Consider the following 16,786-nt stretch of genomic DNA (forward strand, 5'->3'; position numbering starts at 1 on the left):
GAAGTGTTGCACACAGCCAGGAGGGTTACCCCTAAGTCTGGTGTGTATGAGTATATATACATAGATGTGTACATGTGTGTGTAGAAAGAAGTATTTCCCATGTGCTGTTTAATAACTTGGACCTATTGCCTTTTACTGAATTTGAACATTTCCCAAGATTTATTGCACTTCTGGCAGACCACTTGAAGCAGCAGGATTTCATTTTATTCTTGGATGTCTAGAAAGCCATGACCACTCCTTGCCTGCAGATCGGTTTCCACATGTGTACAGTGAGTCTGGCACTCCTGGTGTCATCAGACTGATCGTGAATGTGATACATGGTTCTCCTTGAATGATGAAATCCTTGACCTGCTGAGACCTCTTGTTTTCTGTATGTACACAGATCACGTGGTGCTTGTGTTCAAGGGGTAGTAGGCTCTTCAGGGGAGCTGAAGAGAAAATTCTCTGTCTGGGAAAGTCCCTGAGCTACGGACAGAGGGAACCTGGAAGATTGTGTGAGGAGAAGTGTCATCATTTACTCGCTCCTTTGGAAGAGGCTTTCCTTGAAGGATAGCAGGATATGGGACTAGGGGGATCTTTGTTCTCGGACAATAGGATAGTCAGTACGTTCTTGCCTAGAAAATCAGCTCTTTTCAGTGCTGTTCTGCCTAAAATACATAAGGCTGTGAATCCTTTATGAATAGCTTCTGTACCAGATCAAAAACTGTAACTGCAGGGTTTTTTCGTGTGTTACATGGATGATTGCCCAGTGTCAGAGGTGTGCCTCAGAGTACCAGTCTGGGCAGCAAGGGAGGCAGGGAGCACACAGAGAGGAAATTGCATAGCTTCAAGGTCTACGAGAAAATAAATTTGAGCAAAACCAAATATTTGTACTCCTGTTCTCAGAAGCACTGTCATGCAGGCTGCCCAGAAACTTAAAATTTGATCCTCATCCTTGATTCCTGATCCAGCTTAGCTGTGCTGCTCTACTTTGTTGCCTTTGAAAATGGGGTGCAGCTGTTCAGTATCCAGTGTCAAAATACTGTATTGTTTCATCCTGCTTGATGGGCTTACTACAGAAAAGGAGGATTAGTGGCAGCTGGAAGCAATATGCCTCTAGTTTTTTAAACAGTTGGAAATTTTCCCCTTCATTTTGCAAGTTAAATGGGGGAATTCAAATCCATCATTCTCTGTGAGGAGATTGATTCTGTAATTTGCTTGTATTCCCTCTTTCGCGTGCATGTCAAATTTTGGTGGATTTATGTCTCCCTTTTTAATCTTTGTTGGTAAGAGAGGCACATTCTCCGTGGGAAGCTGGTGGGGGGGGACAAAGAGAGGCAAAAAAGAAATCCAGCTCCTAGTGATGAAATAAAGGGTTTCAGAGAAGGAAAACATACAGGAAAACTTTGAAAGGTAATTAATTAACCTCCTTACTTTGCGCGTAGATTAAAGCGAGCGTATAATCATTAAAATCACCTTTAAATGCTTCTCTTCTAATTCAGCAGTATTTTACTGAAATGTAAATTCTTGCTGAACAGAGCAGGATCATTAAAATCAACCCTAGCATTTACATTAATACATTAGAATTTTTTCCATGTATTTGGTTTTGGGTTTTTTTCTTCAGAATTTTGCCTTCAGAATTTGTTCTGGTACCTTTGTGCTGTGGGAGCAGTTTCTGTTCACAAGAGAGCACAGCACGGGTTGAAACTAGTCAAGTTTGGCTATTTGGTTAGGGAAGAGGAATCTGCAGAGGGGCCCATGCTCAGTGCCTCAGTGTTTGGGAACATCAAACCCCTTCCTGAGTCCAACAAGGTTGCTGTGGAAATATGCAGTTGGAAGGAGGCCAAAGCACTGCTGCTGATCCAGTGATAAAAATCCTCCTGTGCAGCAGGAAAGAACAGTCCAGCTCCAATACTCCACCCTTTAGCTCTGCTCTTCCAAATCCATAAACTTCCAGCTGTGGAATTTCTCACATACTCTTATCTTTGTAGGATTTTTGTGAAATAGCATGGATTTCAGCTTGTTTTAAACCAAGTCAGATTTCAACAAACACGGTCACCTAACTCCATTTTTTGGCACCTTCTGAAGCTTCTATATGACTAAATCCAGAGTGTTGTGTTTTAAACCCTGCGAGGTTCGTTATATCTGGAATTAAGTATGTTAAAAGAGTGAGCAGAAACAAAATTTGTCTTATTTGTCAAAGTTCAATAAGTTCAAATACTGTAAAAACAAATAATATATTGAATCAAATACTGTTTTCATTTTATTTGGCCACAGGAAAAGTCCTTGGGAGAGGAGGCAAATGGAAGTTTTAGGTACCACCGTAGCCATGTGTTTGTGATATTTGAGGTGACAGGTTTTGTTATAAATTAGCAGAAATCATGAGAAGGCATCTATAACTCCATGGGACAGGTAGCTGGATAGGGGTTTAGTTGTTTTGCCCGTGAGTAAAAGTCTTGCATTCATCCTGTCCAGCCTTTCTTTAATGTTTCTAGAGTTACTCCTCTTATGTGAAACATGACCTGCTAGTTAATAATGTAGCAGGTAAAATATACTGAATATGGTACACAAGGCATCCCTAATAGTGAATGAAAAGAAGCAATTGTTGCATATTGCAGGAGCAGTAATCAGAAAGGACTGCTGATTGATTTTTCTCTAAAGGCAAGATTAGCACAGTGCAGCATTGTGAAACTTTCCTCTCTGATTTAGAGCGAATTTTGATCAAAAATGACAAGCCAGCTCCAAATTTCCCATGGAAGTTCCATGGCACAGAGCCAGCAAGTTGTATTTTCAAGACACAGAAGTGCTTTAATTTTTGTGTGGTTTCTCTGTAGTATTTTGGATTTCCATGAGGAGAGTCTAATTTAGATTTTAGCAATGCAAACTGTATTTGACGTTTCCATTTTCCAAGCTCAGTGAAACTGTGCTGTTTCATCACTCCCTTAAAACCTGAACTAGCAGACTAGGAGCAGTGTAGAGATCATTGTGGGGGAAAGCATCTGCATGGTTGTATATTCATAAGTGTGTGTATATATGTAACTTGCTAGAAACTAGGTTTGGGACATTTCAGATCTCCTGTGTGATTCCTTTATGAGGGTGACCTTATCTCAATGCTGATGCCACTTGAGATAAAGACATTGGATTACAGAGTCAGTGGGTCTGGAACTTGCCACCAGGTAGCTCAGGAGCCATGAGTGTTTTCTGTTTCATTTGGCTTGTGCCCTGTGCAGCTGGAAACCTGATAACCAGCTTCAGGACTGCCTGGTTTAGCTTTCAAAGCAGGGGGTTGCAGTACAGGTACCTATGCCCTGGTGCATATATACATATATATAAATTCACAGAAAGAACTGTCTTCCAAAAAAGAGACAAGGCATATTCTCTACAGTTTTATGTAGAAAATCAGTTTTCAGTGGCGCATTGTCAGCCTAATTAGTCTATGTAGCTCAATACATAGCCTGTGAACCTGTCCACTTTGTACCAAATGTATTGAATGCATGCAAGTCCCAACATACTCATGAAAACTATATGAAATAATATTTTGACAACATTCTCTAGCATAAGACAGGATTTTAAACTGACAGCTAAAATACCTGCAGACACGAGTACATCTGCGGGACTGTCACGATAGCTCGTAAAAGGGCTATGATCGATCTGTGCTGTTGTAGATAAAAAGCAAGTGTTTGAAACTGCTGAGAAAGGGGAGCTTTGAAATGAGTTTCATGGGAGCAAATGGCATGACACTGTGTGCTTAAAATAGTTGGAAGCACATGATGGTAGCATTCGCTCGGCTTCATCCTGGATCGGCCACCACACACCTGCGCGCACACGTTTGTCTCTCTTTGTTCTGCATTTGCCTGAACAGCGAGTGTGTGCCATGACACTGGATTTAAGCTTCTTGCCAGCCAGTGCAGTGTTTTGGAGTACTCAGTAGCCAGTATTATTCCTCAGTGAACAGCATTGCTAATGAAATAAAATGCATTCTGATGTGGCGCTGGATCCTGTTGCTTAGGAAGTCGCTGGCCATTCCTGTCACTGCCTAAATCACAGTCATCAACATCATCAGTAGTATCCTGGCTGCTTTCAGAGGAAGACTGGAAAAAAAAAGAAAAGGAAACAACCAAAAAAACAAGCACAAACCACTGAAAATAGTGGAATTACTTCATGAGGCTTAGGTAGCCCCTGGTGGCTGATCCAAGTTAGTTTATCTGTGAGATGATTTTTTATTAAACACGCACAGTTTTCCCTGGCAAAAAATGCAGCACGGTTTCACGTGCTAGACCCAGAATTTTTTAATGAAGTTTGGTGGTCAGTACATTATTTATGAGGAGCAAGAGGTGCCAGGCTGGCCCAGGGATGCGTCAGCCATTTGTTCTTCTGCCACAGACAATGTCAGAGCTGAGGCCTTGGGAACTTAATTTAGCTGAGAATAGCACAGCTTTCATTTATAATTTAGTCTGAAGGTTCTGGCCCAGGGTCGAAGTAATAGATGGCTGTGAATATAATGGCTTCAGACATGGGGTCTGACTGCATCTCCTCAGCCTGTGGTGCCTTTCCCCACCTCTGTGCTTGACCTTGGCTGTTCCTTGTGGTCCCTCTGTTCCACCATCACTGGAATTCACATCTCTGCTTGGTGTATTAGATTTTGGGGCAGATCTTGCTGAAAGTATCTCTGCAAAAAGTGTCTGCGTGGGTGGGATTTTAAAGTACAACCAGTTCACTCAATAGTGACATTTAAAGGAAAATATGTATGAAGTACAATCCAGAGGCAGGACTTGAGGTGAGGTACTTTTGCTGATCCAGGAATTAGTTAAAACTTTGCGAGCAGCAGTAGGTCTTACAGTTCTCAGCACTGAGAAGAAAACGATCAATTAATTTTTTTAATATTTTTTTGCTTTCTAAGTTACATTCAGCTGTAGAATGTGGTCCTTGTTTGTAGTACCCCCTTTCCACACTGGGGTATGCAAAGCAATGAGCAATGTCGCAAACTTTTAGGCCATGTGAGAACACTAGATCAGCATTTAAAACATGCATTTGGACAGTTTTAAAAACAAAGCACAAGCTCTCTATGTTTATATTCCTACAGACAGCAAGTTTCTATTGTTTTGGGGTTTCTTTTTTGCTTGAGAAAAAGCAGTCTCTGCTCCTGTAAGTAAACACCTTGCATTTAATATTCTTTCTGCATTGTCCGAAATTTGAATTATGGATTTCTGCTGCCATCACAGGAAGATTTCTTGGCCAGACATGCTAGAGGCATGCATTCATTTCTCCTTTATAATGATAATTTTGGGATGTTTCTCAGTGTTATTAAGACACTTAAGGTGGGCTGCTTGGGCTGGTACCCAAGTGACTACTGCTGTTAGTGGTATTTGACAGGTATTTTCAAGATTGTTATCCTACTAACAAGCTACTTGTAAAGTTTCCTGTAGATATTGCAGTGAATGCAAACACACTCTAGGAAAACAAAAGCTATTCTCTTCTGGTTTTAAACACTATACTTAATTTGGAATATCTCTTAAAAAAATAGAAATTAATAATTTTCTCTCTAGTCTACCCTAACCTGTTACCTTGATGTGTCTTGGGGGCAGGGAAAACTGAATTATCAGGAAAGGTAACAAAAACCTCTGTGTTCAGAATTTTCTTCTTGTTATTAAACTTTCTGGTCTTCTAGCCTTCATTTCTATAAAGCTTTATAGTTGGCATTTCAGTAGTTTGGCCATTACCACAACACTGTGAGGATTACTCGCTTTCCAGCATTTGTCCACAGTTTCTTGCAGCATCATCCAAGGGTACTTGGCTCTGGGGGCTTGGAGTTACTTTCCTCATGAGTGAATTTTCTGTCATGGAACCACTAAATTTAGTTCTCTGACAGGAAATGGCTTCACATCTCTATTTCTGTCTGACAGATCTTCTCCAAATAACCTTTGGTTTACTTTCCTCAGACATATTTAAATCCATTGTTTCTCTTAAACTTGAAGAGATTTTTAAATCTTTGAGCTCCATAGCTTAGTATTCTTCTCTCATGCAGATGTTAAATTAGTTTAGGCTCTATATTTTTCCATGGATCTAAGTCTTAAAACTTTAACTTTGCCCTCAGTTATTCCTGCTTTGGAAAGCTGTGCACAGAGCCTCTGATACTCATTTTGTCACTTCCACACCCTCTTCCCTGTGTCACTGCCAGTGCCCAGACCAGCTGTTCACCACTTCTGCTCATTCTTTAATCTGCTGCACAGTCAGGTCACCTTTCCCTGTCTTCTCACTGCTTGGCACCTTCAGGTAGGATGCACAAGCACAGCACCACAAGTGGGAATGGAGGGAGAGGGAGCCGATTTCCAGAATCCATCATAAACTCTGAGTTAAAAATGAATGTCTTAGCTGGATGCTGGAGAATGCTTCCTGTGTTGGCACTCTACTATTGTGCAGAGCAGGAAAGTACACAGGAATACACGTCTTAACCTTCACTGTTCTGTCATCAGTCTGTGTATATTTTCAGGTTCCCTTCAGCTACACACCTTGTCTTTGTATTCAATTGTATGCCTAAAGGCGTATATTTAATAGCTTTTACTAATTAAAATCACTTGCAATATAAACATAGATTTAATATTTTTACAAACTGGCACCTAAGCTGAGAAACTTCAGGAGACCAAGAGGGTCTTTTCTTAGTCTTTTCAGTCAGTTGAGTGTTCTGGATGTGTCTGTTCTGTACCTCAGGTCAGTGGTTCCTTTCCTCTTTTTTTTCTCCCCGGGGGGAGTAACAATAGTGACAGAGCAGGAGCGTCTTGATTATTTTTTTTTTTCCTCCTTAAAAGTTTTGCAATCAAGTCTTGTGATTATTCATGGAATCACAGAATATCCTGAGTCGGAAGGGACCCACAAGGAGCATCCAGTCCAACTCCTGGCCCTGCACAGGACCATCTCCAAGAGTCACACCATGTACCTGAGAGCATTGTCCAAACACTTCTTGAACTCTGTCAGGCTTGGTGCTGTGACCACTTCTCTGGGAAACCTGTTCCAGTGCCCAACCATCCTCTGTGAGAAGAAACTTTTCCTGATATCCAACATAAACCTCCCCTAACTCAGCTTCAAGTCATTCCCTTGGATCCTGTCACTGGTCAGCACAGAGAGGAGATCACTGTCTGCCCCTCCTCTTCCCCTCACAAGGAAGCCATAGCCTGCAATGAGCTCTGCCCTCAATCTCCTCTTCTCCAGGCTGAACACACCAAGTGTCCTCAGCTGCTCCTCATATGACCCTTCATCATCCTCATGGCCCTCCTTTGGATATTCTCTAATAGCTTAATGTCTTTCTTATAATGTGATGCACACAGGACTTGAGGTGAGGCTGCACCACTTCAGAGTAGAGCAGAAAATTCCTTGGCTTAGTAGTGCTTTCACATGGTCTTCCATGCAGCTGTTGGGCAGGTTACTTTCTGGTTTGAATCTGAAAATGCACGTTCTGTTTACTGTTTATAAAAGTTACCAGCTATAATTTTTTTGTTGCTAAAGTTTAACTGCAGTTGACAGATGTTGATATTGGTTGAATATCCAGCATAATAGACCACATGTGGAGAGTCCTTGAAATGCTTCCAATAGAGTCCAGGTTTCAGCAGATCTTCTGAGAGGACTTTGCCTGGTAGTGATGAAGGTTGCAAAACTGGAAGCTTGGATCATGTGGGCTTCCTGAGGTGGGGGAGAGGAGAAATAGGATCTTATGGAGTGAATGGAAGCAAAACGCAAAAGAAATGGATGTTGGGTGTCCATTAACTACCATGGCAGTTGCTGTCTTGTTGGGCCAGTAGTATAGCAGTCAGACAAGAAAATGCAATAGCTAAACTTCCACTAATGGTTGTGGAAGAAACCTGAACACCCTCCCCAGGAACCTTATCTACTGCCTACAACTGCTGTTATAACAGTGCCTCCTGACTAATGGGTTCAGTGAGTGGATGTTCCTTACAGCAGTCAGACCTGCTGCAGGCACAAGGGTCTTGGGATGGCTTGGGATACATCTCCGGTGCAAGGAAATAAAATATGTGCTGTTCTAAACTGATGTTTTCCCCCTGTTTCTTTCCTGTAGCCTCGCCACGTGTTCAACATGCTGAAGAAGTACGTGCGTGCTGAGCAGAAGGACAGACAGCACACCCTCAAACACTTCGAACACGTCCGCATGGTAGACCCAAAGAAAGCTGCCCAAATCAGATCTCAGGTAACCCCCACTGAGGGTTAGTGTTTGTTCATAACCATTGTGAAATTTCTGTCCACCTACTTTTTATAAACTACCCGACTCCTTTCTGTGGACAGCTCTATATGCAATCAAAAATAATCTTCTCTCCATCAGATTAGAGCAAAGAGATGTAGTAGTGTGGGTATGATTTTTCTTCTGAGAAGAACCGGAAAACAGGTTTTCTGTCTATCCAGACAGCGAGTCAGTCATGGGCATTTCCTGAGGAGCCTTTCAGAGCATTAATGCTGAGAGCCTTAATTAATGCTTTGGTAAATAATATCTCTGGGAAAACGTCAGTAGTAGATTTAGAACCACACATGGTTGTGCTTCCCTCAGCTGAAGTGGCAGAACAAGAAGTCCTATAGCCACCTGACTGCAACCAACCTTTCTATAGTCATTGCAGAGGTCCTTGCAATGTCTATAAATGTGATTGCTGTGATGCACTTGAGTTTAATGTGTTCTTTTAAAATAGACACTGTAGTTCATGACATTTTAACTGCTGAATGTTACTGCAGTCCTCAATGTGTATGTTTTGGAACAGCTTTTATGTCGTCTTCATAAATCATGGAGGGTAAGAAAGCAAGAAAACAAAAACCCCAAGACTGAAGATGAAACTGGCTTTCAAAACCGCAATTAAAATTGAAGGCACAATGGATAAGCTGTTAAAACAGTATGCTGTAATCTGTGGAATTTGATGCTGTTCCCTCTGCAGGATTCAATGGCAGGCAGTGTTCCAGCCACAGTTTTTGAACTGACTGGTATTGCTAAAAGCCAAATCAAAACCATGTACATCCCTGAATGGCAGATTAGATTTCTCAAATATCTGTTTCAGCCAGATGTGTACATTCAGATCGTGCTGTCTTGAAATGGCTGGAGTCAGAAATGCACCCTTCTAACCATCGTCTACTGTGACCGTTGCCTTTGTCTTGTTTTAAGCATTTAACATGACTTAGTTTCTAAGTTACTGGATTGTTTAATAACAAAAACCAATGCAGGTTGTGTGGCAGCACAGGTGAATGGAAACTGATACTTAAAAACAAGAAGTGAAGCTTAGTATGCTGTTATAGGAATGAGTATTGATACAGAATCTTTGTTTCTTGAGTTGGTCAGAAGGTTGGGAAGTACAGCCTGGAGGATCTGTTTGTGAATTTTTTTTTCAGTGGAAAATAAAAACCAAAATATTTTGTTCAAAACCGTAAATACTCTATTTGGATTTGAAGAAATCATACTGTTCTTTCATTAAAATTGCTTTCTGCGACACATTTTCCTTTTTAGGCCTAATTACCCTGTCAGTCTTATAAGTCTTTTAAAATGCACCTCAAGTTCTCTTTCTACTGAAGACAGGTGATACTTAGAAGAGTACCCTGGGCGAGCATTTATATGACTCAACCCATAGCAATGTGAGGGCACCAGAGGCAATAGAGATGTAATCACATGAGGTGATGCAGTAATGCTTCTGGGTAGAAATATTTTTGTTTTCAGCTGAAAATGCTGGCAGATGTTTTTACAAAGCTTTTTTTTTTTCTTCTTCTCAGAGAGCTGTTTCTTTTTGCAGTATTGGGATTTAATAAATAAGTAAATAAAACCAAACAACTGAAACACTTTGATGCAGCAGTCATTGCACCTCACTTGGTTTGCGTGTTCTGTGAAAACTTAAGGGTATGGGCAAATGTAAACGGTGTTGAAAGATGAATGAGGCTGTGGATTTCTGCCACAATAGCTGCTTGTGTACATGCTCTGCCCCACAGCAAATGTAAATCCCTGCTTTAAATAACTGCATTCCCATGGGATTTTAGGTAGTTGCTGTGGAAGAGCATCTAGAAGCTATTTTTGTAGCAGCTGTCGGAGAGAGGTGAATTTTGTAATGGATTTGACAGTTTCAGTACATAGAGCATACTGAGATCATATACCTAGAACAAGTGAAAAAAATCTTGCTTTCTATAACCTATAAAATTTGCGATAATGTCAAATTATCCGTAGTATTCCTCTCCTTAAAATATTGTTGTTTCCGTAGGTTATGACACATCTACGTGTGATATATGAACGTATGAACCAGTCTCTCTCCTTCCTCTACAACGTGCCTGCTGTGGCTGAGGAGATCCAGGATGAAGTCGGTATGCAAACTATTAATGTAGAATCAGGAATATGTTTCTGTGATGAGAAATTACCACCAAAAGCTAAAATACATCATCTCATTTTTCCTATTGATACACTGTCCCAGCTGAAAAATAGAGTAAACTTGCCAGTGTTCTCAAATTTTAAATTAAATTAAAATGAACATTTGGAATACAAATCCTGTATAACACATGTAGTGGCGTCATCACATTGTTGTAAATGCCTTCCCTGAAATATGTTCATTGCCATTTGGAGCCTCCATGCTATAGGGGTATAGCTCTTGACAATGAGATTTAGCAAATCCTTCCTGGATTTGGATACTTAATTTACATGATAAGTGTTTACATCATTTGATGTAGATGTTTTGGAAATCCTACATCTAAAAAATTAGTTGCAGACCCAAGCACCCAAGAAAAGTGAACGTATCAACTTGGCAGTAGCCTAATGGTCATGCATTTAGTTCTTGGTTAGTTGGGCAAATGGATATCTCATTTCCTCTCACATGTCCAGCACATGAGCTGGGCTGTGGATGAATCAAGTAGCAACAGTCCCATGCTTGCATCTTCCCTGAGTGCTGTCACAGTAGATAGCTGTGAGGGAGAGTGGCCCTTCCTTCCATCCAGGTCCACATTGCTAATGTGACTCTTTAGGAAAAATAACAGATGGTTAAATGTAAAGGCCGGAGGTGGGACAGCCATTGTCTTTGGAACAGCTTTTTTCACAAGATGTGAATGGCAGTTAATGGATTAGTTTCACAAATAGCCAGCCTCAGCTGATTAAATAAATTATTGATTTCTTTAAAACACAAGAGAGGGAGGCATGCCTCTGCAGTAAGGATTAGGATGCATTTAGGACACAGGGAGGGGATGGACAGGGAGTAGCAGTGGATTCATTTGCCCAAAGCATAAGTTAGGAAGGAGATGTGCTTCTACTTGTGAGGTAGCTTGAGAGGGCTGGGGATGAGATCAGGAAGTTGTGGAAGGGATTGGGAGGAAACAAAAGGATAACTGGTTAGAAATTATCCTTCCCCATGTGTTTCCATGCTCCACAATTATAAGGCACAATCAGCAGTCTTAGTCTGCGGGTGTAGAGTCATTTGGGGAGGAACAACATCTCACTGATCATTTGAAAGCATATTATTTCTGTAGCAAAGAAGATGTCAATACTATTAGGTCTTTGAGATGCTCAGTTTGTTTTCCTTTTGCACTGCTATCATTCCCTTCAGGTTTTTGCTTCAAATTTCAATTTATTCTATTCTTGGTAGTGTTAATACTTGTTGGTGAGGGCATTCTTCTAAATTTTCTTCTCCTTTCTAAATAAGGAAATAGAATGGGAATTTCAGAGTCTTTGAAGTGACATGAGAGTAAAAGTCTATTAACTGCTGAGTGGTTTACAAAAATCTGACTCCTAATCGCAAATATGATACTAATTTTTTGGGGAAAAAAAGAGCCTAAAATTAGTAGGATATTATTTCCTAATAAGATGAGAGCAGCTAAGAAGTCTCAAAGAAAACATCTGTTACAGTCTCTTGAGTAGTTTTTCCCTACCTTGATTTTTTTTTATGGTTTAGACTGTGCTAAAAACTTTCAAAGCATTGCAAAGGTTAAAGCAATGAAAATGAAGTTCTCACACTGGGAGTTACTAAGCAGCCCAAATTAAAGCACTATCAGATCTGGGTAAAATATCAGATCTAGATAAAACAGTTCTCAGTTATGAGAAAAAAGCCCAATGTCTTTTAGTATCAGCATTCTTCTCGTAGGTAACATTGTCTGTATGCTTGGTTTTACATGTTGACTTTAATGGAAGTTTGTGGAGGTCATGCCCATCTGTTAAAGGAAGATACTATTCTTCTGCTTTTGAGCACTGATTAGCCTGACTGAAATTCTTTTCTGAAATTATTGAGTTTCTGAGTCTCTGTACTCTTTCTAAACCCATGGAAAAGGACATCTATAACAGCTGAAGAATCTGTGGAGAAGTAAAATTCTAATACAATTGCACTTTGTAGCATTCCCAAGAAATATTACAACTCTGATCAAAAAGACAAATGTTTCACTAAATACCTTTTGTTAGAACCATTGACTTGGAAATTCTGAGTCAGCAGAAAAGTTGAAAAATACCCTAGGTAAAAACATCTCACACACAGAGTGTCTGAATAATAAATTACATGTAAGGAGACATGGTTGAAAATAGTTTTAGTTCATTTTTTTTTGTGCATTATAGTTTCAGTTTCTAGTGCCACTCTTTACTGCAGACTTCTTCATGAACAGTTTTCACCTTCAGGAATGAACTATCTTTGCTTTAGAAGGCAGAGCTCTGACAAGGGTAGTTTTATCCTAAATTGAACAAGTAGCTCTATGAGCAGGAAAATAAATGAGGTCTAATTTGCTGTGAATTTATACCATGGGTTTAATTCCTCCTACATCTAATAAGGTGCTGGTTTTGACTAGATTTTTCTCATTGCCAGAGATAGTATGACCTGTTTTGCACAGTTTCTCCATAGGAGTCATTGACAAATTTGAATCTCAGGTCTTGGAATTTATTTTTTTCTTTTTTTTTAGAAACTAAACTAGGAATACATGAAAATTTCCCTTATGTCTTACTGGTAGTCTGTTGCCAGAGGTTCATCCATGAGTAGTAGGTGGTGTTCTGTCACTGAAAGATAAATGTGCTTGAAGGTGCACACTTTTAACTCCTGTCTGCTCTATTTGAAGTCTTTCTGCTGAGCAATGAATTTGAATTGTATGAGGTAGGTTCTGGAGTTATTCCTGGGGCATAGAAGCTGTGTAGAGAATGTTTTCTTCAACAATATGAAGATTTTTTTTGATTAATGCTTGGTGATCAGATGAATCACAGTCTAGCAGTTGGACATTTGAAGTTCCCTTTAGAAATACAGGCTATGTTTGAAATTCCTGCCTCAAAAGACAGGTTTACAGCCATAGTTTTAAGGTGTAGAATCCAAAACATGAAATTCAGCTTCTGTGCTAAAAGCAGGCTTTTATGCCTTTTAAAACAACCTTTTCTTGTAATTTCATAAATCCAGCAGAGATGGTGGCAGGAAGTCAGGGTAAAATTTAAGAGCTGTAGTCCTTATCTGCAGGTTTTCATCACCAGCTCATGTCCACTGGCTTTAACAGTGAGTGTTGTGGTAGGAGTACATGGATACGTGGAAAAACCCACAGCACTCCAAAGGGTAGAAAGAAGCACTTAAAGTGAGGATTTTCCTGCTAAGCCTTTGACCAGTATGTAGTGTGCAAATGCCCCATTAGGGTGACAGGCTGGTATTGTAGCAGCAAATTCCAGATGTGTGAGGAAGGATACTCCTGGCTGTGTTTTATTCATGTTGGGGCAGGTCAAAAAGGGCCAGTATGAGAGTTGCAGAAGGAAGTCTGTCTACCATGACTGTTCTGACAAAGCCTGGAAAGCATAAGCAGGTCACTTGGGTAGGAGGCCATTTGGCATTCTGGCTGCAAGTGATTTCTCAAGGGACAGTGATGCAAATGTGCTAAAAACCAGGTCACTCTCAGCGACTGATGTAGTTCTTGGCGTTAAGTGGGGCTTCTCACGAGCAGGAGTATGCCCCAGGAATAGGAGAGTGGCACAGAAAATCTGAGAAGATACATTTATTTGCACGCTGTAGGTGTTTGCCTACCTAGGTATTTGTACTCACCTTTTCCATCTGGTAAATCTCATATACTGTTTAATATGTATAGAAGCCCAGAGAGAACAATATCAGGCTTTAAGAGAAATCAGCAGGTCCTTTGAACACATCCTGCTTTAAATCCTTATTTGATTAGACTGCTTATCCATGTATGTAAAAGGCAATTTATTGCTGGGAGTGGCACAGCAGGCACAGCTTCTGAATCAGAAGCTACGTCAGAGCTTTGTGCATCAGCCACATGGGCAGGCAGTGAACTGAATTTTTAATTCTGTCTTTGCTGCTCATTTCCAAACTGATGTCCTCGGCTCCATCTTTTCTAGCCCACCACTGATAAAATATTCAGCACTGTATTATACCACAGCAGTATTTTACCTAAGATCAGAAATACTCAGTTATGAGCAATAAGTAAAAGAGTATGATTTCTTCAGTCCCTTGGCAAATAAAATCAAGCTATTGTTATTTTATTATTCTGTTCCACTCTGCCTGTCTTGTTCTTCTGCAGCATGTTCTGGATGCCACGCTAACATTACATAGCTAGAAGAGAGGACAAACCCAGGCAGACCCCAGATCACTGCTTGCTTTCAGATTCATACAGTGTGCTATGGGTCAATTATTTGTGTGCTCCAGCCTAGCATGACAAAGTTTGAACAATACATTTGAACAATACATTCCTCTTGACATTTGCTTTACAACTTCCTATGAAGATTTTTGTAAGTATTTTTAGAAAAAGGACAAGCTACAGGCTAAAGATGTCTAAAGAATTGCTTTCTTTTAACCCTTCCTCTTTAACCATCAGACCCCAATACCTGTCAGTGGAGGACCAAGTTAGCGCTGCCTCAGCTGGCTCTGGTCTTTCAGCATTTATTGGACTAATTGGTGATTTCTTTTTTCTAGCTGCTGATTCTGACCTATAGTCCATCCACAGCCTTTTTGCATTTCTTGCCATGAGCTGAATGAGGATGCTGTCCTCCATTCATTCTCCTCCTTAAGAAGTTTGAGGGCATTAGTTGCTTGCTGCAGGCTAACAGTCCAAAACAACCACCACTGTGGCTTGAGGATTGATATTGCAAAACAGAAACAGGCCCTTGGGGGCTTTGCAAAAAGTAGTTCTGTGTCTGTCCTATTTGGTGCCATTTTTTTTGTGATTTGTTTTCTTCATCCTCTTCCTTAAAAACTACATTTTGAATATTTAATTAGTAATGTCTTTCAGACTGCAGTGGGAGTTCTCAGTGCCTTGTTTTTCTGTAACTCAATTCCTTGTGCTTTCTGTCTTGAGATTTAGCTGAAGGGAAGAATTCTACTTTAAAAACTATATAAGATCTTGAAGCAATGCTTAGGATTTCTGAACCTTTATTTGAAGTTGGGTTGCCATACCAAGATATGAGAATAATAAAGGGAAGTTGACATACGTTTAATGTGTCAATAGCTTGTTAAAAGGCTGTTGAAAGGTTTCTAAGGGGTATTCAAATGAGATTGTACAGAATGGTATAGTTCATACCAAGTAAGAACAGTAATTACCTTATGATTCAATTAGACTAGAAAATTTTTGAAATTTCTTTTTACTTTACTAGCAGTTCTAGGCTACTTCATGGGACCCAGTTCTAGTGTTCCTCTTAGAGTAGAGGCAAAAGTCCTGGTAGCAGTTGATCAATGCAATAATGTCATGCATCAGTGTGGTTATAATGCCTTTTTTTTTTTTTTCCAGTGAAGTAAAACAGTGTTGTTGAAGCATGGGTAGATGAATTAGCACTCTAGGATTTATGTGTAGTGGGACAAACCAAGTTCAGTGAACTGGCATAGAGAAAGATAAGGAATTGTCATCAGTGGTGTTCTTCCTCAGAACAGTTGGGTTTTGCACCAGTTGACAAATATGCTTAATCCAGCCAAGGTAAATCCAGTGTGCAGCTGCAGGAGTTACAGAAATCCATAACTGAGACAGGTTGGACAATTCCTTTTAAGTTTTATACTTTCTGCCATTCTGGAGTTTAATGGAATTGTCATTTCTAAATTACCCCAGGCACTCAGCTAATACTGAGTAGGGGTGTTCAGTTTTGGGCACAAAGAGATGTCATCTTTTCCAAACTATAAGTATTGAATTTCCACCCTCATCTCTTTAAAACCAGCACATTTTTCCATGGCAGCAAGTCTTCCATTGAGATTTGTTGGGCACGTCTACACCACGAAGAAATTTCTCAATAAACAGTTTCTAGAAATAGCACAGTTATGTGTAAGTCTTGCCAAAGGTTCTGTAAAACCTGCCTGCTAGTTCTCAAGAGGCCGTTTGGTGTGTCTGTGCTGTCATACAGGCTTCCCATTCCTGACAATTCTGCTCTGCCCTCTGGGCCCATAAGGATAATGCAACTGGAATAAGCAGTCAAAAGCAGCCTTTGGAGAATGTGTATTTGCACAGGTACCCTGGAGTGACTTCAGCACTAACTATGCCTGTGCTTTCTTCCCGTAATTGGTTTGACATGTTTGTATGTATCCAGTAACCTTAGCTTTTCAAAGAAAAATTCGAATTTTCTGTGAAGTGGATATTTACCTTTAATCTTTTCCCTTGAAGGCCTATAGCATTCAGCTGAATAGATGTTTTTTTAGGACTCTAGCAAAAAATATATTGCTGAGTCAGTGGTTAAAGATAGCAGAGTTCTCCCATATAAGCAAATGAAATAGATTTTTATATGCTTGAATACTGACATATTGCTCAGGTAGATTGCTTGATGAGCAATTAAGACCTTCTCCACCCAAGGACGTTGGTTTTTAAAGCATTTGGCTCATTCATATACGTGTCTGTGTTGCTTTGTAAATTCTGTGCACTG

General features: G+C 40.2%; 1 protein-coding gene across 2 annotated transcripts in view; it reads left to right on the forward strand.

The window, feature by feature from the left end:
- Positions 1–16,786, forward strand: part of APP (amyloid beta precursor protein) — a 203,032-nt gene that overhangs the window by 148,343 nt on the left and 37,903 nt on the right. For both annotated transcript variants that reach the window (XM_051779758.1, XM_051779760.1), the window contains 2 exons: positions 8,048–8,176; positions 10,209–10,308. In XM_051779758.1, the coding sequence (XP_051635718.1) occupies positions 8,048–8,176; positions 10,209–10,308 (229 nt within the window). The remainder of the gene's footprint in view (positions 1–8,047; positions 8,177–10,208; positions 10,309–16,786) is intronic.

Source organism: Manacus candei, unplaced genomic scaffold (genome assembly GCF_025592945.1).
Source record: "Manacus candei isolate 608988 ecotype Guabito, Panama unplaced genomic scaffold, ASM2559294v1 h1tg000014l, whole genome shotgun sequence".
Lineage (NCBI taxonomy): Eukaryota > Metazoa > Chordata > Aves > Passeriformes > Pipridae > Manacus > Manacus candei.